Source organism: Artibeus jamaicensis, unplaced genomic scaffold (assembly GCF_021234435.1).
Source record: "Artibeus jamaicensis isolate MK-2021 breed Jamaican fruit bat unplaced genomic scaffold, CSHL_Jam_final scaffold_1964, whole genome shotgun sequence".
NCBI lineage: Eukaryota > Metazoa > Chordata > Mammalia > Chiroptera > Phyllostomidae > Artibeus > Artibeus jamaicensis.
The window spans coordinates 33,423,650-33,449,500 of NW_026522030.1; the positions used below are offsets into that span (position 1 = coordinate 33,423,650).

Here is a 25,851-nt window from a genome sequence, read left to right on the forward strand (position 1 = left end):
CTAGCAGCAGATGTTAACTGTATTTTAAAATACTGAATAGTACATAGGTTATTTTGAGGATTTTACTAACTAATATGAAGTGGAAACGTATGTGATTTCTGTTGTTGATAAAGTCACAGGTACTCTTTGTTGCTTGCATTTATAATGGGGGGGGAGAAATATCAGGTAAAGGTTAATGAAACTAAAATGTAGTTTTTTTCCTATCCCCTTCATAGATCTAGTGAATTCTTTCCATACCCCTTGGGATTCATGGGTATCTGGTTAGGAACCCCCGGCTTAGACACTGTGTTTATGGGGAACCGCTGGATGGAGTTCAGTCTGTCATTTAAATGTCTTTGGAGACAGGTTCCTTTTCCTCATCTTCTTCCCCTCCTCAGTGATTGACCTCTTTAGGTTTGCTATATCCTTCTACAAATTTCAGTACGTGTGTGTGTCTTCTTTCTTTAAAAAAAAATTTTTTTTATTTTGAAGTAATTTTAAAATTACAAATAAGATAGAGGAATTGTACAGAGCGCTCCCATACACTCTTTATCTAAATTCATCAATTCTTAACCTTTCACATTTGCTTTATTATTTCTTTTTTCTACTTCCCTCCTTCCTACCTTCCCCAAGTTTATGTATATGTTTTTAAGAACAGAGGTATTTGTTCTCTTACATAAACACAGTGGATTTACCACGGTAAAAGAAATTTAACCTTGAATACTATTTTCTAATCCATATTCAAGTCTATATTCAAGTCTATATTCAAGTTTCATAAGTTATCCTGATAATGTCCTCTGTTAACACTTATTTTTCTATCCAGTCTAGAACCTAATCTGGAATATTGTACTACATTTGATTGTAATGTCTTAGTTTTTTTCTTTGTTATTGTTTGGGGTTTAAAATAACATATTTTATTCTCTTAGAGTTCTAGAGATCAGAAGTCTGAAGTGAGTTTTCCTGGACCAAAATCAAAGTATTAAAGGAGCTGAGCTCCTTTTAGAAACCCTGGGTTAGAATATTTTTTCTTGCTTTTCCCAGCTTCTGGAGTTGCATTCCTATATTCCCTTAACTAGGGCCCCTTCCCCCAACTTCAGAACCAGCAGTAGCATAGAGAGCATCTTGCTTCAATGTCACTGCCTGCCTTCTTACCTAATGTCTTGGTCTTTACTCTGGAACAGTTCCTTGGCTCACCACCACCACCCCTTTTTATTTTTGACTTTATGACATTGTCATTTTTTGAAGACTATGCCTCAGTTTGACATTGACTGATGTTTCTTCATGATTACATCTAGAGTATATGTCCTTTTTCAAAATAATACATACTTAATGTTGTATTCTTTTCAGGATTCCACATTCAGAGACATACAGTGTTTATCAGCTTATCATTGATGATTTAATGATGATCACCCAATCAAGATGTTACTTGGTTTTACCACCGTTTAGTTACTGTTTTTCCTCTTGCAACTTACAAGCAGTATCTGAGGAAACACTTTGAGTCAGTGCAGTCAGTATCCTGTTACTTCTCAAACTTTCTTCCCCTTAGAATTGTCATCCGATGATGATTCTTTCATGAACTAACCTGTGCTATGATGGTTGTGGAATGGTGACTTTCTAACACTTATCTAACACTTAATTATATTTCTAACACTGATGACACTACAATTATCAGTCAGCATTCTACTATATGTATCTTAACTCTTATCAGGAAGGATTCATGGTTCTTATTTTATTCAGTTATATTAGATGGTTACAATCTATTGCTTTGGTTTTTAAATTTCAAATTGCCTCAGATTTGGCCAGGAGGAGTCCCTTCAGTTGGCTGCTATGTCCTTTGGGCTTGGCATGCCCTGATCTTTCTTTTTTATTTTCTTGCTTCTTCTCTTCCTTTCTTTTTCTTCTTTCTTTTTTCTTTTCTTTCTTTCTTTTTTTTTTTAATGCTTTCTTACTTTCTGGCACAGTAAGATATTTCAGTCCCATCTTGTGTCGTCTCTAGTTCAGTCATGGAATTGGGTACTTTTTTTTAAGGACCTGGTTCCTTTTAATGTGGAATGGTCTATAGAAACCAGGATCTGGCACTTGGCATGTTTATTGTTAATAAGGTGTCATTGCTTCTGAGTCTTTCAGTGGACAGAACACACACACACACAGTTTTAAATCATGCAGTTGTAGCAATACCTCCAATTCCAGTCCAGCCCCTTTGGGTTACTTCTTGGCTTCTCCTAGTCTCTGTTTTTTTCCCTAGTGAGGACTCTGACTTCTGACAACATCAGTACATTTTACTCTGTCCTGTAATACAAACATTTCAGAATGGCTACCTCCGTACATTTTTGAAAAACACTAACTACCAAAAAGGAGTTCAGGATTTGCTAGCCATTTTTTTTCTAAACCAACAGTACTAATAAAAATATAATTCACTATTTATATTAGCTTCCCTTCAGCCCCCTCATCTTCAAAGTGTGGTTATGTTTTTCTTTTTTTTTATTTGAAATTCGGTACATTTAGTTGATTTGTTTCTGTTTACTTTCAGTTCTAAGGTTGTGCATCCTCATCCCCTACCTCATTCTTGTTGATTTATTTCATTTTTTAATTTGTGGACTATCAACTAGATAAACTTAGAAAAAAGAGATACTCAGAAAAATGTATTTTCTCCTCTAGTCTTTTCCTATGCTTCATTTCACCCGGTACACCCAGTCTCACACCCTCTGTCAGTATCATGGATTTCTTGCTTATCCTTCTCGTTTTTTATAAAAGTAGTAAGATATGTTTAAGCACCCCTTTCCATACACAAAATGTAGCATAGTATACATTTTATTTTATACTTTGCTTTTTTTTTTCCACTTAATGCTGTATCCTAGAAATAGCTACATATCATCAGTTCATGGAGATCTTCCTCAGTTCCTCAGTCATTTTTTTAAAACAGCTTTAAAGTACTTCCACCACTGTCATATTTGGTTATTTAAGTAGTTGGCAGTATCTTGCAATTATAAATAATGTTACAATTAACAACCTATGTATATGTGTTTTTGCATTGCTGGAGGTTGTCTTCAGTGTAAGTTCTTAGGTGTGAGATTGCTGCATCTGAAAGGTAAAGGTGTGTAGCTTGATTCATGTGTTAGTTATCCACGGCTGTGTAAGAGGTTACTACAGTCTTAACACTAACACACATTTATTATTTTAGTTTCTGAGGGTCAAAGTCTGGGCAAGGCCTGACTGAGTTCTCTGTCTAAGGTCTTACATGGCTGCGGTGAAGTTGTCTGCTGGGCTGCGTTTCCATCTAGAGGCTTGTCTGTGGAAATGTCTACTTCCAAGCTCACACACGGCGGCAGAATTCATTCCATTGTGGTTGTAGGTCCTGGCTTCTCGTTGACTGGGCTAAAGACTTGCTTCCTCTCCTAGAGGCCTCATAGTTCCGTATATTGTGGATTTTTCACAAATGTCCACTTTATGAAGCCAGCGTGGAAAGTCTAGAGCTAGCAGTCTCCAAATGGAGTATTTCATAATGTAACACAGTCACAGGAGTGACATGTTGGTTAGAAGCAGCTCGTAGGTCCTGCACACGTTCAGAGGGAGGGAATTATAAAAAGCCACGAACACCAGGAAGTGGGTGCTACTTTAGTGTCTTTCTGCCACAGGTATAGCCATGTACTTTTACATGGGTTTTGTCTTTCTAAGAATGTAGGAAAGTGCCTATTTTCTCACAGCCTTCCCAAACATACTGTATTATTAAGCATTTGAACTTTGCCAGTCTAATCAATGGGTGGGAAATTGTATATTGGCATAATTTTATTTTGTATTTCTCTTATGAGTGAAGTTGAACGTTCTCATAGGTTTAAAGGACATTTTGTGTCTTCATTTTGAGAATTATATATTTATGTCTTTTTTTCTTATTAAAATATTGAGGTGAGATGCATATAACAGAAGTAACCATTTTAAACCTAACAGTTCAGGGGCTGGCATGAAGTACATGCACATGTTGTATGTGCACCCATTACCTCTCTTGTCATTCTAAAACATTTCCAGCAACCCCACGTAGACCCTGTACCCATTAGTACCCCACCTTTGTCCCCCCCATTCCCCTTACCCCACCCCACCTTTGTTTGTCAGCAGTTTGAATATACTTTTTGTGTGTGTTTATCCTGCTTGGGGTTTGCTTTGCTTGGCTTTTGGGAGTTTGAGTGGGTATAGATCACTGAATTATTCTTTGTTCTTATCTCTTCACGTATTTTTCCTCCTCTTTTCTCTATTTCTCTTCTGGGAATCCAGTTATATATATATATAAAACTCATTCTTGCTCAGGTTTTGTATGGCTTTTCCATACTGCCCCTGCCCCCTAACTCTTTTTCTATTTTAGTTTGGATAATTTCTACTAACCTTGCATGAACTTCACTGGTTCTCTATTATGTCAGTCTGTCAATAAGGCCATTGAAAGAGTTCCTTATTTCTAATACCACATTAAAAAATATTCTAGCACTTTAGTGTGCACATATATTTTCTCTTGTGTATATTCTCTCTGTGCTGAAATTTTGTATTTGTACATGTGATTTACCTTTTCCACTTGATTCTTTGACATTTTTAAATGATTATTTAAAAATCCCTGATACTTCTAACACATGCTATTTGTGGGTCAGCTGTGTTGAAGGCTTTCTCTTATAATGATGGGTTACATTCTTTTTTTGCATCTCTGAACATCTCATAATTTTTTTAAAGGTTTTATTTATTTTTAGAGAGAGGGGGAGGGAGGGAGAAAAAAGGGGAGAATCATCATTGAGAGAGAGAAACATCAATTGCCAGCCTCTCACACATGCCCTGGCCGGGAATTGAACTGGTGATCTTACGCCTTGTGGGATGATGCCCCACCAACTGAGCTAAAGAAACAGTAGAAACAGAAGTAAGTCATAGCAACAGTCAGAAAAAAAAACATTTATTAGCTGCTTAAATTACTTCAGACAATTTTGTCCATAAACTGTGTTGCATCTAATAGACATATGACAATGTAAGCAATACTGTTGCCTTCTAGAAAAGGAGATAGGGTCTAAGTTTTCATCTGCATCCGTACCTTTTACTTCATGCACATTGATTTTGGCATCTTTCCTGCTGTAGGTTAATAGGACATCTTTGCCATATTAAATACTGAGCCCTGGCTGGTGTGGCTCAGTGGCCTGAGCATCAGCCTGTAAGACAGTCAGTCCTTGGCTCAATTCCTGGTCAGGGTACATGCCCGGTTGGGGGCTTGCAGGAGGCAGCTGGTGGATGTGTCTCTCACACATCGATGTTTCTCTCCCTCTCTTTCTCCTTCCTTTCTCATCTTCCTAAAAAGAAATAAATAAATTTTTTTAAACATGTACTGTGACTCTCAAGGAAGAAATACATAGGTACTTCTTCAACAGTAAATGAACCCTACATACTGTGTTTACAGGAAACCATGGTATATTAGTATTGTTATTTGCAAAGGATAGGATTGAAGTTTTCTTGTTTTTTAGCCAGCCTTTATTTGCCATGTAATGGCTACTAATCCACCTTGTTTGAATACCTGTATGTCTGTATGCCTGATAGATTCTCTTTAGCAGAATAAGTACCATAAAACTTACCCATTGTATTTCTGTTTATCTCTAGTAATTTTTTGATATTCTGTGCTATAATTACCTTCTAAGCACACGTTTGAAAGTGTAATAGATTTATTTTGTACTTGTGATTCCTGTATCACTTAAACCTTTCATTACTTTTACTCCCTTGTTGATGACAGTTATGGCACCTTACTGATTTTCAGTTCATAAATATTTCTTTATCTGATGTTGAGTGTTCTGGGTTTGAGACCCAGAAATAACTCAGTAAATGAGTAATGTTGGAAGCACAGTTGAATTTATCACTATAGTCATGTTTAGATGTAAGAACAACAAAAAGACCACTGCTTACTTCTGTGTGCAAATATCTAATGTATGAAATTCAGAAGTAATATAAGGAATTTATTGTTCTTTTTTTTGCTGTGCTCTGCAGATATAATTTAGGAAGATGTTCAGTGACATGTTTTCTAGAAAGAAGTATATCGTACTTTTCAAAGCTAGGTAGATTTCAAATACTTCAGCTACTGGAACTGCTTGACATACATAGTACTCATTTGACAAGCTTTTAATTTATACTTTTAGTTACCGCGGACTTGTTAATGCATTGTATTAGTGAGGACACAGTATGTTGGGGTTTCTGTTTTTTGTATAACACTGTCTCTTCTTCAAGCTTTTTGTGTTATGTCTGGACTGAAGATGATTTACTGTAGGTGAGATTGTGTGATCTTTGCATGTATTAATTCCTTGAAAATATATGGTATGTAAATATTTTTCCCATGCTATAGGTTGTTTTTTCACTTTTTTTGATCGTGTACTTTAATGTATAAAGTTTTATAATTTTGGTGAAATCTAGTTTATTTTTTGTCACATCTGTGAATTCATTGCCAAATTCAGTGTCTTGAAGATTTTTCCCAAAATTTTCCCAAGAGTATTATACTTTCGGTGTTTTAAGTTTGGATCTTTGATTCATTTTGAGTCAATTTTTGTGTATGGTATAAAGCAAGAGTCTTAACTTCATTTAAAAAAAAAAAGATTTTATTTATTTATTTATATTTAGAGAGGGGGAGGGGGAAAGAGAGGGAGAGAAACATGTATGTGTAATTGCCTCTGGAGTGCCCCCTACTGGGGGCCTGGCCTGCAACCCAGGCATGTGTCCTAGACTGGGAACCAGTGACCCTTTGGTTTGCAGGCCAGCACTCAATTCATTGAGCCACCCCAGCCAGAGCCTAACTTCATTCTTTTAAAAGCGGGTATCCAGTTTTCCTAGCACCATTGGTTTAAAAGACTGTCCTTACCCCATTTATTGTCTTGACACTGTTGTTGAAAATCAATAGAGTATATAGGCAGAGGTTTATTTCTGAGCTCTCTATTCTGTTCCATTGGTCTGTCTGCCCTCATGCCAGTACCACATTATTTTCATTTCTGTCGTTTTGTAAGTTTTGAAGTCAGGAAATGTGAGTCCTACAATTATGCAATTGCATATGAATTTCAGAATCAGCCTTTTCCATTTCTGTGAAAAAGGCTGCTGGAATTTTGTTTGGGGTTATGTTGACTGTGTAGATTATTTGGGGTTGTAGTGACATTTTAACAATGTTAAATCTTGTTATCCACCAGTACAAGACATTGTTCCATTTATTTAGATTTTCAGTATCTTTCAGCAGGGTTTTAGTTTTCAGTAAACAAGTCCTTCACCTCCTTTGTTAGATTTATTCCTAAGTATTTAGCTCTTTTTTTTTTATAAGATTTTATTTATTTATCTTTAGAGAGGAAGGGAAGGAGAGAAGGAGAGAAATATCAATGTATGGTTGCCTCTCATGTGTCCCCTGCTGGGAACTGGCCTGCAACCCAGGCATGTACCCTGACTGGGAATCGAACCGCGATCATGTGGTTCGCAGGCCCGCGCTCAATCCACTGAGCCAGGGCTGTATTTAGATCTTTTAGATGCTATTATAAATGGAATTGCTTTCTTAATTTCTATTTTGGATTGCTCATTGATAATGTATAGAAACACAATTTCTGTTTTTTTTGTGTATTGATCTTGGACCCTGCAATTTTGGTTAATTTGTTTATTGACTCTACTAGCTCTCTTATGGATTCTTTGGGATTTTCTACATATAGATTTTTTTAATTTTTAAAAATATCTTTTATTGATTATGCCATTACAGTTGTTCTATTCCCCCCTTCATTCCCCCCCACCCTGCCCACTCCCTCCCCCACCATTCCCCCCTTTAGTTTATGACCACATATCTCAAGTTATTTAGATTCTGTATTTCCCCTACTATTCTTGCCCTCCCCCCTATCTATTTTCTACCTACCGTCTATGCTACTTATTTTCTGTACCTTCTCCCCCCTTCTCCTTCTCCCACTCCCCTGTTGCTAGTTACTCCACATGATCTTCATTTCTATGGTTCATCTCTTGATCTAGCTGTCCTCTTAATTTGCTTTTGTTTTAGGTGTGGTTGTTAATAACTGTGAGTTTGCTGTCCTTTCACTGTTCATCTTTTTTATCTTCTTTTTCTTAGATAAGTCCCTTTAACATTTCATATAATAATGGCTTGGTGATGATGAGCTCCTTGAATTTGATCTTATCTGAGAAGCACTTTATCTGTCCTTCCATTCTAAATGAAAGCTTTGCTGGATAGATCAGTCTTGGATGTAGGTCTTTGTATCTCATGATTTGTAATACTTCTTTCCAGACCCTTCTTGCCTGTAAGGTCTCTTTTGAGAAATCTGCTGACAGTCTGATGGGAACTTCTTTGTAGGTGACTGTCCCCTTATCTCTTTCTGCTTCTAGAATTCTCTCCTTCATTTTAATCTTGGCTAATGTAGTGATGATGTGCCTTGGTGTGTTCCTTCTTGGGTCCAACTTCTTTGGGACTCTCTGAGCTTCCTGGATTTCCTGGAAGTCTATTTCCTTTGCCAGATGGGGGAAGTTCTCCTTTATTATTTGTTCAAATAAGGTTTCCACTCTTGGCTGTTCCTCTTCCCCTTCTGGTACCCCTATAATTTGGATGTTGGAACAGTTAAAGATTTCCTGAAGGTTCCTAAGCCTCTCCTCATTTTTTTGAATTCTTGTTTCTTCATCCTTTGCTGTTTGGTCATTTTTTCCTCCTTCTGGTCCACTCCTTTGGTTTGAGTCCCAGTTTCCTTTCCATTACTATTGTTTTCCTGTGCATTTCCCTTCATTTCAATTAGTTTAGCCTTCATATGTTCCTCTAATTTGTGACTAAAATCAACCAGTTCTCTGAGCATCCTGATCACCAGTGTTTTGAACTGTGCATCTGAAAGTTTGGCTATTTCTTTGTTGCTTAGATTTATTGGCTCTGGGGCTCTGAGTTGTTCTTGAGCCATGTATTGATCTGTTCATGCCTGTTATGTATGAGGAGTGGAGCCTTAGGTGTTCACCTGGGAGGGCCACCCAGGTCACTGGTTTGTGACGCTGTATGTGGGGGCAGGGTCAGAGAGGGACAGTGGCGATCCCCTCTGCCGCTTCCTGCTGCAGGGACCTGCGTGGTCCATCTCACTACTCGCTCTTTTACCAATTTACGGTTTATCTGCGCATGAATATGTGGCTGTGGTCAGCCCTCAGTGGATGGGCTCATCGCTATTCCACACCTAGGATCCACCCACAGCTGCCGGCGTGCCTGGGTCTTGCGCCGGGGTTGGTCTGGTGGGTCTTTACTGCCTGACCCAGCTCTGCTGTTGGCTCTGCCCCTCTTACCAGTTTGGCTGAAGGGTTTGTTGTTGTCAGACTTGCATATAGTTTGATTTTTTGTGGTTTGGCTGTGTTTATTGTTACTATAACTTTGTTGTTTTTAGATTTGGTTGTGCGAGAAGGTAAAGTGTTTCCACCTACACCTCCATCTTGGCAGAAGTCCGATTTTCTACATATAGATTCTATCATCTGTAAATAGAGATGGTTTTTAACCTCTTCCTTTCCTATTAGAGAAATGGCTCTGACTAGAACTTCCAGTATACAGTGTTGAATAGTAGTGGTAAATGGGGCTGCTTATGTTGTTCTTGGTCATAGAGGGAAAGCTTTCCATCCTTCACCACGGAGTGTGAGCTTAACTCTGGGTTGTTCATAATGCCCTTTATCATACTGAGGAGTTTATCCTTATTGCCGATATCTTGGGAATTTTTGTCCTGAAAGGTGTTGCATTTTGTCACATGTTTCTGTGTCAAATGAAATGATTCTAGATTTTTCTTTGTCCTATTAATGGTCTATATTACATTAATTTTCTTATATGGAAACACCCTTGCATTGCAGAGATAAATCCCACTTGGTCCTGGTGAATAATTGTTTTAATATATTCTTGAGTTCAATTTGCTAATATTTTCGTGCAGTATTTTTACATCTATATGTGTAAGTGATACTGATGTTTTTTTCTTTTCCAAGTTTTTTTTTTCTTGTGATGCCTTTATCTAACTTTGGTATCAGAATAATTCTGGCCCCATGGAATGAATTAGGAAGTGTTCCCTCTTCAATTTTTTTTGGAAGAGTTTGAGAAAAATTGGTGTTTATTATTCTTTAATTAATGTTTAGTAGAATTCGCCGGTTAAACCATCTGGTCTGGAGCTTTTCTTTGTTGGGAGGGGTCTTTGCCTCTTTACCCATGGAACTTAGTGGTGGCAGCACTGAGGTCTGCTTTTAATCCTTTTTAAAATTTTATTTTAAAGTTTTTATTGTTGACACTATTACAGATCTTTTCTCCCTAATTCTTTATGAAATGTGAAATCTTCCCTAATTCTTCTTTATAATATATGAAACCTTCATCAGTATGTCTTGATTCAAAGACTCTTGGCTTAAGTTGGAATAAATAGCTCAATATTACACAGCTTCTAAGGGCTACCTTTGTTTACTTTAATAAAAGTACAGGTTATTTTGTTAATGTTTAATTCATTGGTCCTACATTACATATTTTACAGCTACTAGAATTATGATCTAATCTCTTAAATATCCTTAATTTTTCTTTTTTTAATGTTTTAAGTTTTGCAAACTTTGATAAACATTGCTGCTTCAAAAGGGTATTACATTCTTAAAGTTACCAGTTGGTGTTCTCAGTGTGTATATTCAGTGCTTGGTCTATAAAATAATAGACAAGAGTTTAATAGGTTCTGTAAACATAAAGTGCAGGTGTTGCTCAAGATTCAGAATATCTTTGTTTTTGAAAAGTAGGTTGGGAGGGGTAAGAAAATAATTAAACATTTGAATAGTTAAAACATTTCATAGGGTTCAAAATTTTAATGGTTTCAAAGGATATAGTCTCTTTCTCATAACTCTTCCCTAGCCACCCTTCCCTGGAAGTAATCAGTGTTATACAAGTGGAGGGGAATTTCTAAACTTAAATGAAGTGTGCCAAAATATCTATCAAACTTTTTTTCCATTCTTGAAACTAATGTTTTTTCCACTCTTGAAAATACACATTTCTTCCTATGTATTTGTTTCCCATGTTTAATTTAGATTGGATGCTTATAGTAGATAAGATGAGCTATCAAAAAAACTTAACGCCTTGACCGGTGCGTGGCTCAGCTGGTTGGACGTCATCCTGCATAGTGAACGGTCACTGCTTCGATTCCTGGTCAGGGCGCATTCCCAGGTTGTAGGTCCAGGCCCTGGTTGAGTTATGTGCAAAAGGCATCCTGTGAATGCTTCTCTCTCACATCCATGTTTCTTCTTTCTTTCTCTCTTCCTATTCTCTAAAAGGGCAGGGAGGGGTGGAGGGCAGGGAACCTTAAAAAAAAAGGCTAATACAACACATTAAAGCCCATATCTGTATTAAGTCATAACTTTTCCATGAAAAGTTAATCCCAAATCCTGGAAAAGTAAATCCCAAATCCTGGAAAAGGGACATAATTATAGCCCTTCAGAACCCAGGTTGATTCTAGGTAAATCCTGGTCAAGTTTGGGTCTTAGATAAATTTCTAGGATCCTGTTTGTGCTACAGCAGCATGTGATGTCTTTACACTCAGGCTGGATTGACTCAAATTTCTGTCAGCCCTTTTGATTGTGTTCTCTTCCTTCTGAAGTTTCAATAAAGGCTTTTCTAACTGAGCTGTCTGTAAAAGATAATTTACTTAAAATGTATAGAATTAACTATATGTGTATCATTAAAATATTTTTCCTACAAAAACACATTTGTCTTACCAGTTTGTCCAATTTGTTCCTGTTGAGATTTTTTAATAGCCCAGGTCTGCAAGCCCAAGCAGCTTTGAAGTCTCAGACTGATGTTTGTACTGGGGTCTGTTTGTTATAGGAGTAAATGCTATTTTAACTGTGCTGAATGCCAGACACTTCACTAGTTATTCACTTAAGAATTTAGTGCTACAAAGTTTATGGTTGCTGAGAAAAGATTCTTAAATTCAAGTCCTATCTGAACTGACAAATCACAGCCATGTTGACTCATGTTCTCTTATGAACGAACCCTAAAAAGCTGCTAGCTGAACATCCTAAAAGCTGGAAGTCTTAATTTGATTAACTCATTCTATTGTAGAAGAATCTGAAGTGATACTTTGTTTGTGGGAGGAATATGTTATGTCTACCTTTCAGTACATGTCTAACACTCTTAAGATACTGGTATACTATTGTCTATGTTGAATTTATTATTTTTATATACTTGGACATTAAGAAAAATATGCTGAGCTTTAAAAAAGCATTTTCACTTAGATTAAAATAAGAAATATAAGTTATTTATGAAAGTATTATTTTAGGTTAAAGAAAGCATTTTAAAAGAGAAAATGGAGAAAGTGTGGAATGCCAATATAATATGAGTAGCATAGAGACTGAAAATAGATTTCTCCCTTATCCTGATAATCCTTGTAGACCAAGGACAGATATATATTTCAGATTTCTCTCAAATCTAGATCTCAAGCTCTTATAGTTCAAGAATTCAAGTGCATTACATTGCAAAGATTTAGAAGTTACGTAACTTAGTGAAAGTATGAGGAATCACATGTTGCTGATGGAATAAATTAGTAAAATTTTATGGAAGCAACTTTGTAATATTTAAGGAAAATCAGATGCATATCTTTTGACTCCTGCGATTCAATTTCAGAGAAGCTTTCTACAGATATACTTCTGCATGTGGAAATTATTTATGTCAAGGATATTAGTTTTAATGTTACAATAACAAATGAAATAAAGTGCCAGATAGTAAATATTGTAGTTTTGCAGGCAGTGTCATGTTGGGGTCTACTCAGCTCTGTTGTAGCCATTTACCGCACATAAATGAATGGCTGTGGCTGTGTTCCGTTGAACCTTATTTACAAAACAGAGGACTGGCCTGTGGGTATTAAATAAAAGAAGCAAAGTGAAGAACTTGAAATATGAACTGTAATAGAGGTATGAACGAAGTACTGAAAGCATCAAGAAATACATTCAAGCTTTGCCTGGGATATTTGGGAAGGACTTCATAGACAAGGTGATAATTTAAACTGAGCTTCTGTGGGTGTGTAGGAGCTCTAAAGATTAAGGTGAAAAAGTGTTTTGTGGCATTGGTGAGAAGTTGTTTGGCTGATAGAGTTTTGTTGGGAGTAAGAGGTAAGTTGGGACCATGCTTTTGAAGGGGCTAGATACTAATTCTGATTTCTAACTCATTTTCTACTTTGAATAAAAAATATTTCTCTACCTAGCTTTGTTAAACTTGACATTTTGTTATTTACATCAAAAGCTTATATTTTTAAAAGAAACATTGCAGATACAGTTCAAACTGTCAAACATTGTATAGAGCACATTCTCTCCAGAGAGAACAATACGAAACTGCTACTTTAATCTTATCTTCTTACATTAACTATATCACCCCTACACCAGCAATTTTCAACCTTTTTCATTCATCTCATGGCACACATAAATTACTCAAATTCTGTAGCACACCAAAATGTATGATTTTTGCCTAGCTGACAAAAAAAAAAAAAGAAAGGCATAATTTTGATTCATACCAGACAGCTGCTATTATGTGTTGGCTGTTGTCATTTTTTTAATTGGAAAGTCTAAGAGAAAAAAGGTTGGTGCCCCTGACTAAATAGTAAGGTATTGCATGTTATAAAAAAGTTTGTGGCCCTGGCTGTTGTAGCTCAGTGGATTGAGCGTGGGCCTGCAAACCAAAGGGACACTGATTTGATTGCCAGTCAGGGCACATGCCTGCATTGGGGGCCAGGTCCCCAGTAGTGGGGCATGAGAGGCAACCACACATTGATGTTTCATTCCCTGTCTTTCTCCTTCCCTTCCCCTCTCTCTAAAATAAAATATTAAAAATAAATTTTTGTGGCACACTAGTTTAGAATTGTTCCCCAAACAGTACAAACATTGTATTTCTCTTTATGTTTATGATATCCTTTCACAGAGGATACCAGAAATATCCTCTAATTGGATATCATAAATTGGTAATTGTACTAATTATCTAATTGTACTAATTGGATATCAGAAATATCCTCTGCGAAAGGATGTTTTTTGCTCATAATTATGTTTTTGTGATTTCTTAGTATGGGTCAATTCTGATCAGTGGAATTATAATGTAAGCCATGGATGTCATTTTAAATTTTCTAGTAACTACATAAAAAGTTAAATAGAAATAGGTGAAATTAGTAATATAATTTAATAACCAGGATATCAAAATATTTCAGCTTATAATGAATGAGTACAAGATTATTAATGAGATAGTTTATATTCCTTTTTAAAAACAAAGTCTTTGAAATCTGGCGTTATTTTACACTTGAGCACATCTCAGTTGGAACTAGCCATAACTGAAGTGTTGAATAGCCAGCCACAAGTGGTTAGTGGCTTTTGCTATACTGGACCATGATTGAATTGGTCGGATTCAAACAGAACTGAATCTGTTTGATGCTTGAAGGTAGTACATACTCCTGCCACTAGGTGTCAGTTTAATGTCACATTCACAAAAGAAAAGGAACTATTTTGTGTGTTGGAATTTGCATATCTGCAACTCCAATGCAAAAAATTATGTGGCCAATAAAGGAAATCTTTTGAAAGAACGTATACTGCTGGTAAAATAATTGGAGCACAAAGGGTGTTGCAAAGGTGATCCATGGGCTGTTGAGACACACAGCACCCTCTGTTCTGTCTTACAAATGGACCCATCTCAGTTCTTGCTTCTATTTAATAAACTGTTAAACTTTTCCCACTATTATGCAGGGGTTTTACATTTGTACTAAATACACTGCTTCTCCATATTTGGATCTTAACAAGGTCAATTTGTTTGCTTGCCTGTTTTTGCTGTGAATCTTCAGGCAACATTTTTAAGTCAGCTCATCATAAAGTTCTGTACTTAGATTTATATTTCTTACTCTCCACAGAAATGCCTTCATAGAAATGTCCTAGCTTTTATAAGGATCCATTGCAGAAACCGCTTTTCTAGAGTGCCCTAGTTTCATATACATTGTAATTAGAGGGATGTTTAATATGCTGTTATAAACACTCAATGAAATACAATCTAGCTAAGAACATGGAATTAGGGAAAATGTTTTTCCATTTCCCATTCATTGCTTGATTGTTGAGCATTTTTCAGTTCTAGAGAGTTTGTTTTAATGTGTATCCTTTTATATGCCCACTGAAATCTTTTTTTATAATACAAGTGATTGGTGAGTTTGTAATCTCTGCTAGGGCTTAAGATGGGGCCTTGATATATTCTGTATTCCGTGGCTTGATGCCAGTCTGTTAATAATCAGTTTTATAAAGAAACCTTCTGCCACAAGGTGGGGCTAGAGAGTACTGTGGCCCTAATTAGGTAGGGTGAATTTCATAATAGTCATAAGTTAACTTTTCCTTCATTTAACAAAATAATTGTTGGTACAATTATTAACAAAAACTTCCCTTACGGTTAACATGGTTTGTAATTTCTGCATTTTCTATTTTAATATACAGTAAGGTTTACTTTTCTTGGTGTATATGTCTATGAAATTTAACCTGCGTAGATTTGCTTAATCACCACTACCAATAGGATACAGAACAGTTTCATTACCCCACAAAACACCCTTGTGTTTCCCTTTGTAGAGACACACCCTTCCCACCCATAACCTGTGCTAAATGCTTATCAACCATTACAGTTTTACCTTCCTGAGAATGTCCTGAACATGAAACCATACAGTATATTCTGTCACCTTTGAAATCGTCTTTTTCAGCCATAATAATACTGTTGAGACTCCCCTATGTTCTGCATGGTAACCTTTTATGCAGATCATTGGCTATTGAGAAATTGATTATTAGTGATTATTTTTACAAAGATTTAAGTACTCAATTTCCTTTCAAATCTATTTACTTTCTGTTGCGTTACTTTGATTATTTGAACGTTCTGAGCTGAAAACAGAACTTGGAAGAGGTGCATATTTTGATTGGGCAACTAGGAAATGACAAGAGGTGATTCCAGAGAGTAAGGGTTTGGGTGGGTCTGGTAGGGAGTGGAAAATGGGGGGTTTGGGGCGTGCCGTAGTGGCAGGTCCTTTATACAAGGAATGGCATAGAGTTCTACAGCTGGGAGTTTTTCACATTCTAATATTAAAATTTAGTATATTTTTGTTAGATAACTGATGTAGGTAGGACTGAAGATACGCCCTTAAAGTGTTCACACAGACATGCACACATACATTGTGTATAATCTGGAATGAGAAGAATGCATTCTATTTTATTATAGTGAGAACTTGTACAGCACCTTGGAATTAGTTTGTCCATATCAAGGGTTAAAGGATATCTTACTAATCATAATCATATTTGTCAAAAACCATTTTTAACAAATTTTGGTTTATGCCATCTTGTATATGTAAAATTCAACAGGGGAACAAACTAAATAGCATTTCTTAAGGTTTTATATGTAAAAATTTAAGGCTGAATGACCGTGGGCAGATTTCCATGTAACTATTTGTAGGCTGAATTTCCCAAAACTACACAGTTTTGTTCTTTATTTCAAAGCAGGAGATGCAAAGGTTATTCTATGGGGCTACTAGGAAACAGCCTTACTGCTGTTTGGACCACACCAAAATTAAACATCATGTAGTTTAAAGGTAAAAAGAAACCATACATCAGACTAGATTGGAAAATTGGATTTGATTTATGGACTAAATTTGGGGAATACAGACAATAGAGAAATTCCTTTTTAATTGACATGACAGCTGATTATACACATTTTTCTTTGGTTTTCTGTAAAAATACCGTTTGAGTTTCCCTAGGTTTAAAGCTATTTGCCAGAAGGCCTGAGAAAGGCCTTTGCTTTGTTAAGGCTAATTTTTAGTAGCTTAGTATGGAATGGTGAATTTTATAGCCAAGGGAATCGGTGGTAGAGTGATGCAAATAAGTGGAGAATAGTTTGGTTGTGTTTTTCTGGTTTGATGTGGTATGTTTGCCATTGTATATGCAGATTGACTCAGAGGCTTTTCCTTGTGAGAATATCTCCCCCTCCGAAATCTTTTGCCAATTGAAATATAAGATGATAAAGATATACATGACACATTAAAATTTATATGTATTTAATCTATTTAGTTACATAAACCATTGTATCCGATATAGAATATAGATATAAAATTGTTTACTGTCTCATATGATAAAATAATTTTGTTCAATCTCTTTGTATGTATTGGGATCCCTTTGGGATAATTTGTCTTCCTAAGACAGTTGTTCAGGTGACAGCTGCTAGGAATGTGTCTTCGTAAGTCTCCAGATATCAGTTGACTACGTTTTTCTCTGAAAAGTAATATTTGGGGGATTAAACCCTTATCTGATATCCAAACATGTGATAATTTCTTATGCCTTTATTTTTCACTGATATTTAGAAGTATTTCTCAATTTTAAGTAGTCAGAGTCCTGAGTGACCTTATTATTAAATATCAAAGGTTTTAGTTGTTAATGTGGATTTTGTCCTTTTTTTTTTTTTTCCTTTAAGGGGTTGGACATAATTGCCTTATTTCATTTCAGGGATCCTTCTAAAGTAAATATTCTGGTACCTGGTGCTGGACTAGGAAGACTGGCCTGGGAAATAGCTATGCTAGGTTATGCTTGTCAAGGAAATGAATGGAGTTTTTTTATGCTCTTTTCTTCCAACTTTGTACTCAACAGGTATTTAATTTACTTTTTGCTAGAAATAGTAATTTCTCAGAATCAGATTGACTTACCTATTTTTGAACAATTCTGAATTTGAAGATGAGCACATAGTATTTAATTAAGATACATACCATAAATATTTCTTACATTAAATTGCTTATACAATTACCACTTTAATCAGTTGCCTAGTTAACAGAAATTTGATCAGGTTGGGTTAGTGACTTTAGAAAGTAACTTGGTATCCCATGAAACAGAAATGTTTTCTCTGTGAATCTCAGGACTAGGTGATCCAGGAAGGAGTATTTTCTCATTGTTCCTTAAAGTACTTCACCACATTGTTTCTTTGTGGAGTAAGAGTACAGTGTAGCAGTCACATCTTTTTTCCCTAATCAAATTCTTACTGAATGGCCAAGTAAGCCCCCATCACTCATTTGGAAAGGTCTCTCAGAACTTCTGTGGCCTCTTTTAGTAAGTAGCGGAGAAGAGTTGTTATTTTTAAAGTCAGAATAGGTGTGTTAGAGAAAGAAGAAAAAACTGCTGGTTTAAATAATACGTGTCTTGGTGGCTGGGTGAGTTAGGGGGTGATAAGAAGGTAAAAAGGAGAGAGTTGTACAAAATCATTAAAATGGGTATGGAACAAAACCCACACCATTTTGGGGGACATACTTGAACTGCTTTTTTACTTAATTTTGAAGTTTGGAAATACCTTTTTAGCATTGGAACAACACATTTATATATCAGAATTCAGTTTTTGCTTTTAGTTCACGGTTGGTTACTCATCTGCATACATGTGTACATTTTCAGATAATTAGGTAGGGTGTAGTAGTAACACTTTTTAAGTATTGATTATAAGTAAGTAAATCTTCAATCGAAAAGAATATATTTTAGTGTTTAAAGTAGATTTTCTCGGTAAAATACTTAGTTAACACTGAATTTTGTGCTCATATTTTGCAGATGTTCTGAAATTAATAAATATAAGCTTTATCCCTGGATCCATCAGTTTAGCAATAACCGGAGGTCAGCTGATCAGATTCGACCCATCTTTTTCCCTGATGTTGACCCCCACAGTCTTCCTCCTGGTTCTAACTTTTCTATGACAGCAGGAGATTTTCAGGAGATATACTCAGAATGCAGTAAGTCTAAAGCAAGCATTTTAAACATCTTATCTTTTATTCTAAGTTTAATGAACTAATTTTATACTAAGCCAAAGATTTGGTCATTTATTGTGATGGCAGAATATAAGGTATACTTCAGTGACAATTTAGAATCTTTTGAAGGCCATGTATAAGGCAGTGATGGAAGATACAAAGAAGTATAACATCCCACAGTTAAGAAATTTAGAATCTGTTGGGTCTATTAAGACAAGGCAATATGTGAACAAAGTTCAAATGAGTAATGAATGCAGTAAAAGTGGAAGTAGGTTAGCGGGAGAGTCTGTGACTTGAAGGATGAGGAGGAATGGCCTTCCAGGTAGGTGGAGGTAGATAGATAAGAATGAATGAGGTAATTGGGGATGATAGAACATCCTTACTGGATGGGGAGGGGAGGGGAGGTGTGTTTGGAAATTTAATGGGAAATGTGGCTAGAGAAGTAGCTCCTGATCATGGAGGACCTTTGTATCAGGCTATGAAATTTGGACTTCAGCCTGGCAAACTCGTGAAGAAGTACGTGCGAGGCATTAAGGAATGGGATGTGGTGAGGGGGGAGGGGTGTTGGCAGTGAACGGAAGAATAAAAAGCCGAGGGGTCAGCAGGCATTCATTTAACAGATATTTGTTGAATACTTGCTAAGTGGCAGATTTGTTTTAGTCATTGGAAAGAGCATTGAGCAAAACAAAGTCCCTGTACACAGGAAATTTATATATTCTTTAAGGCGAGAGAGGCAATGCCAAATTAGTATTGTGAGGAAGGAAAGTAAGTCAGGGTAAAGGTCATGATGAGGGACTGGGAGGGGCTGCTGTTTTATATGGGGTGGGGGGGGACCCAAAGAAAAAAACCAAGTTAATTTATATAAAGTTGTGTATTCTTACATGTTTAAACTTCAGTCCCCTCAAAGTGTTCTCCATTTGATGCAGTACACACATTGAGACATTTTTTCCACTGTTCAAAACAGTTTCGACCTTGTTGATTTTTATGTCTTTTAATCTGAAGTGCTTCTGCTGTTTTTTGTTTCACCTCTTCCACATCTGCAAAACGTTCCCCTTCAAGGACTTATTTCATCCTGGGAAACAAAAACAAAGTTGCTCAGGGTGAGATTGGTGAATAGGGAGTGTGGGGCACAGTGGTCATGTCAGTTTGGGTCAAAAACTGCCACAGTGTGGTGTGGGCAGGTGCGCTCCTAAATCACCCGTCATGAACTTGGCAAACGAGTTGCTTTAAAAAAAAATTCACTGAAGCCGAATGCAGCCTGTCACAGCAATGCCAGCTGGCACAGAGATACAAACCCCTTCCTCCTAGGACACGCACCTCGCAGGAAGCCTGTTCCTCTAAGGGTCCTGCCCTCCAGAAGATAATTCTGGTTTTGGGGGTTCCCCCCTCGTATAGTTCCCAGGGGAGGTCTTTCTAAGAATAGAAGTTACAGAGAAAGTATAGGCATGCAGTCTTTCTGAAACCTTTTAGAATTGGTAATTAACATTGGTTGAAATCACAATTTTAAAATTCAAATGACTTATTTCATCATCACTGACTTTAAATGAAGGCATTTGAGTAAATTATAAACAAGATAATATCCTTTGATAAAGATAATGTGATACCAACAATAAAAATGATTTCCAAATTTATTATCAAATTATTAATAAAGACATGCATTGCCAGGGATCTCATAAAAGATTATTTCTTTACCTTGATTATAGTAGTTGATTGAAAGGGTTTAGTAGCTTCTATATCCCTGCAGTTAAGTGAAATATTAATATTCTGTAAAAGGTAGCTGGTATGCTTATGGAATTAGTTAAAAGTCAGGATCACATGACAAATGTAGTAATTTGGTTTTCCTTGAATAGATACCTGGGACTGTATTGCTACCTGTTTCTTCATAGACACAGCTCACAATGTAATTGATTATATTGACACAATATGGAAAATACTGAAGCCAGGTGGAATTTGGATAAATCTAGGTAAGTTCCTCAGAGTTTATTAAGATTTTACACATTAACTAGTAGTTATAACTATCCTACATTTGGCAACTTCAAATCTTCAGAAGTTATAATTATGCTGTACATGTTTTAAAGCCTCTGCGTTCTCCCTTAAACTGCATCCTCCTTACTGGTGCAGTTCCTCCAGTTCTGGCTGGTTCCTCGTGAGTAGTGGAAGCCCCCAGGTTCTCTACACGAGGTCAGTCTCACAGCATTCACAGTTTCAAAAAGTACTAATTATTCATCTTGGTCACAGTATCTCATCTCCTCTACCCCACACTTGATGGAGACAACGGTCCTGTTAACAAGAGAGTGTTCTGTTCTTCTTTCCATAATGAAACATTTGAGGGAAAGCACCTACCTCTCACACGGAAACCTCCTCCCAGTCCACGAATTGTACATAGTGAGACAAGAGTAGGTATGACAACTTTTGTGACTGCCTTTATAGGAACATCACTGTGTTCTGCTGCTAAGCGCTGGAAATAAAATGATGAGTGGGACGTGGTCCCTCCCATGCAGATTTTAAGGGAAACTGTCAGTTTTATCCTTTTTAAAGAAAATAAGTAAAGGGAGGCCGTGGCCAGGTGGCCCAGTTGGTTGGAGCATTGCCCCATGAACCAAAAGATCACAGGTTTGATTCCTTATCGGGGTACATACCTAGATTGCAGGTTCAATATCCGGTCAAGGCACGTGTGGGAAGTAACCCATTAATGTTTGTCTTTCACGTCGGTGGTTTCCTCTCTTCCCCCCTCCCACCTCCTCCTTTCTCATGAAAAAAGCAATTTAAAAAATCCTGAGGATTAAAAATATCTTTTTAATAAAATAAAGGGAGAAAAGTGATATTATCAAAGTGAATATAATTGTCTTTTTCAGTGAGGTAAGTAATCTATGTTAAGAAAGACATGAGAATTGATATACTGTGTAAAAGTCAGATACTCATAGTTTGAGTCTTCCGCCTTCAGGATTGGTTTGGTCTTATTTGGTGGATTCTGTCAGCTGCTCTTTTTAAACGATTTGACTTTACCAGAGATTTTGCCAGTAGGACTGAGCCCACAGGTAGTAGTGGGCCTTTTCCAAAATTTTTTTTAGAAGTCTGTAGGACAGAGGAGAGCAGCTAGCTGTACAATGTAGTTGTAATACGAAACAGGTATCTTGAACCTTTCGGTCTTCAAAAGCAAAGTATTTCTTTTCACAACAGATGATTGAAAGATAACATTACCTACTGGGTATCTGTGCACTGTGGGTTTGCATTGTTAGTTACTTACCTAAACAAGGTATCTACCTTGTTTAATCTCAAAATAATCCTATGCTGAAATGGGCCTGGTGCTGTTTTGTAGTTCAAGAAACTGAGTCTTGGGTTAAGTAGCTAGAAAAAAAGGTCCTGGGGAGTCAGGTTTACAGCCTGAATCTGACTCCTTGGGTGCCTGACTAGCTGTCTCTGCAGGCTGGTGCAGGGTCAGTTTATATTTAGCATTTATCTGTATGTTTATGTGATTAAAATTTTTGATCCCAGTTACTGAAATACAGTAAGGTTTCGTGTATTTCCAAAGCATTTGACTTAACTTTCATAGAAACAGTTTTCTTTTTGCACATTTATTTTATTGGTTCATTAATATTTTGTTTGTAATAACAATAATTAGAACTATCTGGAACAAATACAGTTGGCCCTTGGTAAGCATACTGCTTGATAAGAGTAGACCTATGATCTGCTGTGAGCATCGGAGATAATGGGGCATGTTGGGTAATGGGGGATTGATTAGCAGAGCTTCCACTGTTCTTACTAGAGTTTCTAAAACAATTTTGAGAATTGGAATAACAGAGAGTCATAGTCCTTAAATACAGTTTTATGGAAGGTTATACTTTCCAAATAAAATTCTTTTCACGCGTAAGTTAAAGAATTTAAAAGAATAATATTGGAGTCAGTTTTTTCTTAAATCTCAGGGTGCTCTGCATTTCTATTCAGTGGTTTTCATTTTTTATGCCACGCACTCATTCCTTACTTTGTGTTACTTCTACCTAATCCCATGGCTTCTCTTACTGTTTGAATTCCCAATCTGAAATGGGAAAGCTGAATTCCCAGCTTTCTTTCTCCATGCCTTTTCTCCCATCATCTCAGATTTCCATAATCAGAAAATGAGAACTCCTGTACCGCCTTTCACACTTACTATCTATACCCATTTAGTCTACAAATGGTATCTTGTAAAGCACCTTAATAGCTCTTGAATTTGTTCTGTCCCAGATTTCTTATTCATGGCACTAGTGGCATGTGGGGGTGGATCATTCTTCATTTGGGGGTAGGGAGCATTGTTCTGAACACTGTAGAGTGGTTAGCAGCAGTTCTGGCTTCTGACTACTAGATCCCAGCAGTACTTCCCCAGTTTCGAAATCTGGAGATGCCATTTGAGAACCATTGCTCTATCCTCATGCTAGTACCTTAGTCCAGGCTCTCATCATTGCTTGCTTAGATTATTGCAGTTGTTTCCTTCAGAGTTTCCCTGCCTTTGAGTTATTGCCAACCCTCTACGCCTCTTTCACTTCTCCATATTACAGGCAGAGTGATCTTTACAGCATGGAAATCTGTCCTGTCAGACTTCCTCTAAAAATAGACTGTGATAGATTTTTACAATAGAAAGCCTGGCTTTCTCGGGAACCCAAAGTCTTCAGGGCATGTACAGTGCCCTTTGTGATCTTTCTTCTGTCTTCTGTCTTGGCTTTATTTTTTTTTAATTGAGGTATAATTGGCATGCAACATTATATTAGTTTCAGGCATACAATTCAATGTTGGTGTATATTTTGAAATGACCACCACAATAAATCTAGTTAACATCCATCACCATATATAGGTATAATTTTTTTTCTTGTGATGAGGACTTTTAAGAGTTAGTCTCTTAGGAACTTTCAAATATGTGTATTAACTCTGGCCACCCTGTTGTACATTATATTCCCATGACTTAACTTTGTAACTGGAAGTTTTTACCTTTTGACTCCCTATATCCATTTTGCTTACCCCCACCTCTGGCAAACACCAGTCTGTTCTCTGTGTGTGTGAGCTTGTCTTGTTGATGTTGGCTGTTTTTTTTTCTAAGATTCTACAGATAAGCAAGATCATATGATATTTGTCTTTCTCTGATTTACTTCATTTAGCACAGGGGTGTCAAACTCATTTTCACTGGGGGCCACATAAGCCTCGAGGTTGCCTTCAAAGGGCCAAATGTAATTTTAGGACTGTGTAAATGTAACTACTCCTTACCTAGGGGCAAGGAGCTTGGCGCTGCCACTGGGTAGAAACAAGGTGCTGGGCTGGATAACACAAGGTGGAGGCCGGATTAGCCCGTGGGTCTTGTGTTTGCCACCTGTGAACAATTCTCACATCTATCCATATTGTCACAAGCTGCAAGATTTCATTCTTTTTCATGGCTGAATAACATTCTGTTGTATATACAGCATATATCATAATGTTTATCCATTCATCCAGTCAGTGAATACTTCCATTGTTTTCATATCTTAGCTATTGTAAATAATGCTTTAATGAACATGGGGATGTATATATCTTTTCGAGTTAGTATTTTTATTTTTTTCAGATAAATACCCAGAAGTGGAATTGCTGGATCATATGGTAGTTGTATTTTTAATTTTTTTGAGGAAACCTCTTACTATTTTCTATAGTGTCTGCACCAAGTTACATCCCCACCGACAGTGCACAAGTGTTTTCTTTTCTCCGCGTCCTCAGCAACACTTATTTCTTGTCTTTGGTAACAGCCATTCTTAACAGGTGTATCTCGTTGTGGTTTCGATTTATATTTCCCTGATGAGTGGTATGCAGCATTTTTCATGTACTGCTTCCTTTTTCCCCTAACACCCATGTCCTGATCTCAAGCGCCACTCCTCTGACCTAGGAAGCCCTCTCTCCCCTTTATTTTCATTCAGTGTATGTGTTCTTTAACTCTTGGCTCAAGTGATCCTTCAGGTTGAGTTAAATATTCTGCATTCCTCTTTTACATTCTCGCAGAATCTGGCAGTAGCATTTAACACATTATGGTGGCGTCACCATTGTATTTTGATTGCCCCTACTATTTTCTTAGCTTGGTAAGAGCAGGAATCATGCTTCCTCCTCATCTGGCACAGGGCCCAACTAACATGTATTTAGCGGCTTAGTGTGTGTAAATGAGTGTATTGTTTTGAAATTTGAAAGAGGGAACAAAATAATGTTAAGATGTCACAGAAGATTGGCTTTCAAGAAACATGATGAAGTGGCATTTATAATTGGTAAATTCATAAGATTCCTACGGGTTCGGCTTTCGTCATGTAGACCTGGAACACTAACTGTATCTGTAGACTCAACACTAGCCCCTTGGTGATGATTTCATCCTGGCCAGGCTTGCATGGACCAGAGTCACTAGATTCATTCCTGATGAGAAATGTAACTGCTGTTAAGTTATAATGAAAATATTGCTTAGATTGTATGACACTATAGTTGGGAATATTAACATAAAGTGCTTTGAGGGGAATTTGAGGTACTTGTTGATTCCCTCAGGTTGGAGAGAACCAGTGAGCTTTCTAAGGGGACTGTTATGCATATGTCCTTTGGGAAAGGTTATAATTTGCCAAAATGCAAAAGAATGCTGGTGCATCTTGGTTCTCAGTTTTTCATGATGACTGGTGCCTCTTAAATGAATGTATATGTAATTTATTTTTAAAAGGGACATTTTAGGAGCGGGGATTGTGTGTGCATGTGCTGATGCATTTACAGTTGGGCAGTGGAAAGCAGGCAGTTAGCAAAGTGAATCTGACTTTATCTGAATGAATAAACAGGTTAAAGTACTAAAGGAGGGTTTTGTAAAGTATAACGAGAAATGGGTTTTATCAGATTTCAAAGAATATTAAAGCTACAGAGTTTTTTTAAATGTTAGAGATTTTCTATAAAAGGTGTACGGTTAAACATGTATATTATCTCAAGATTTTGTTCCAGTGATAGTAAAAATACTAAAAAGTATAAAACACATGGACAAAGAATGGCAGGGATGTCATCAGAGGACAAAAGTATGAGGTAGGAAAATGAGTTTTGCAAAGAAACTGTCATGAGCAGAGCCAGTAGACTGGGAATGACCCTGGAAAATTAGGCACTGTATGGA

General features: G+C 36.8%; 1 protein-coding gene across 1 annotated transcript in view; it reads left to right on the top strand.

The window, feature by feature from the left end:
* The window catches only part of CARNMT1 (carnosine N-methyltransferase 1), a 46,102-nt gene that overhangs the window by 9,706 nt on the left and 10,545 nt on the right, over nt 1-25,851 (top strand). The window contains exons 4-6 of the mRNA XM_037140335.2: nt 17,464-17,604; nt 18,544-18,722; nt 20,588-20,701. Coding sequence (XP_036996230.1) covers nt 17,464-17,604; nt 18,544-18,722; nt 20,588-20,701 — 434 coding nt within the window. The remainder of the gene's footprint in view (nt 1-17,463; nt 17,605-18,543; nt 18,723-20,587; nt 20,702-25,851) is intronic.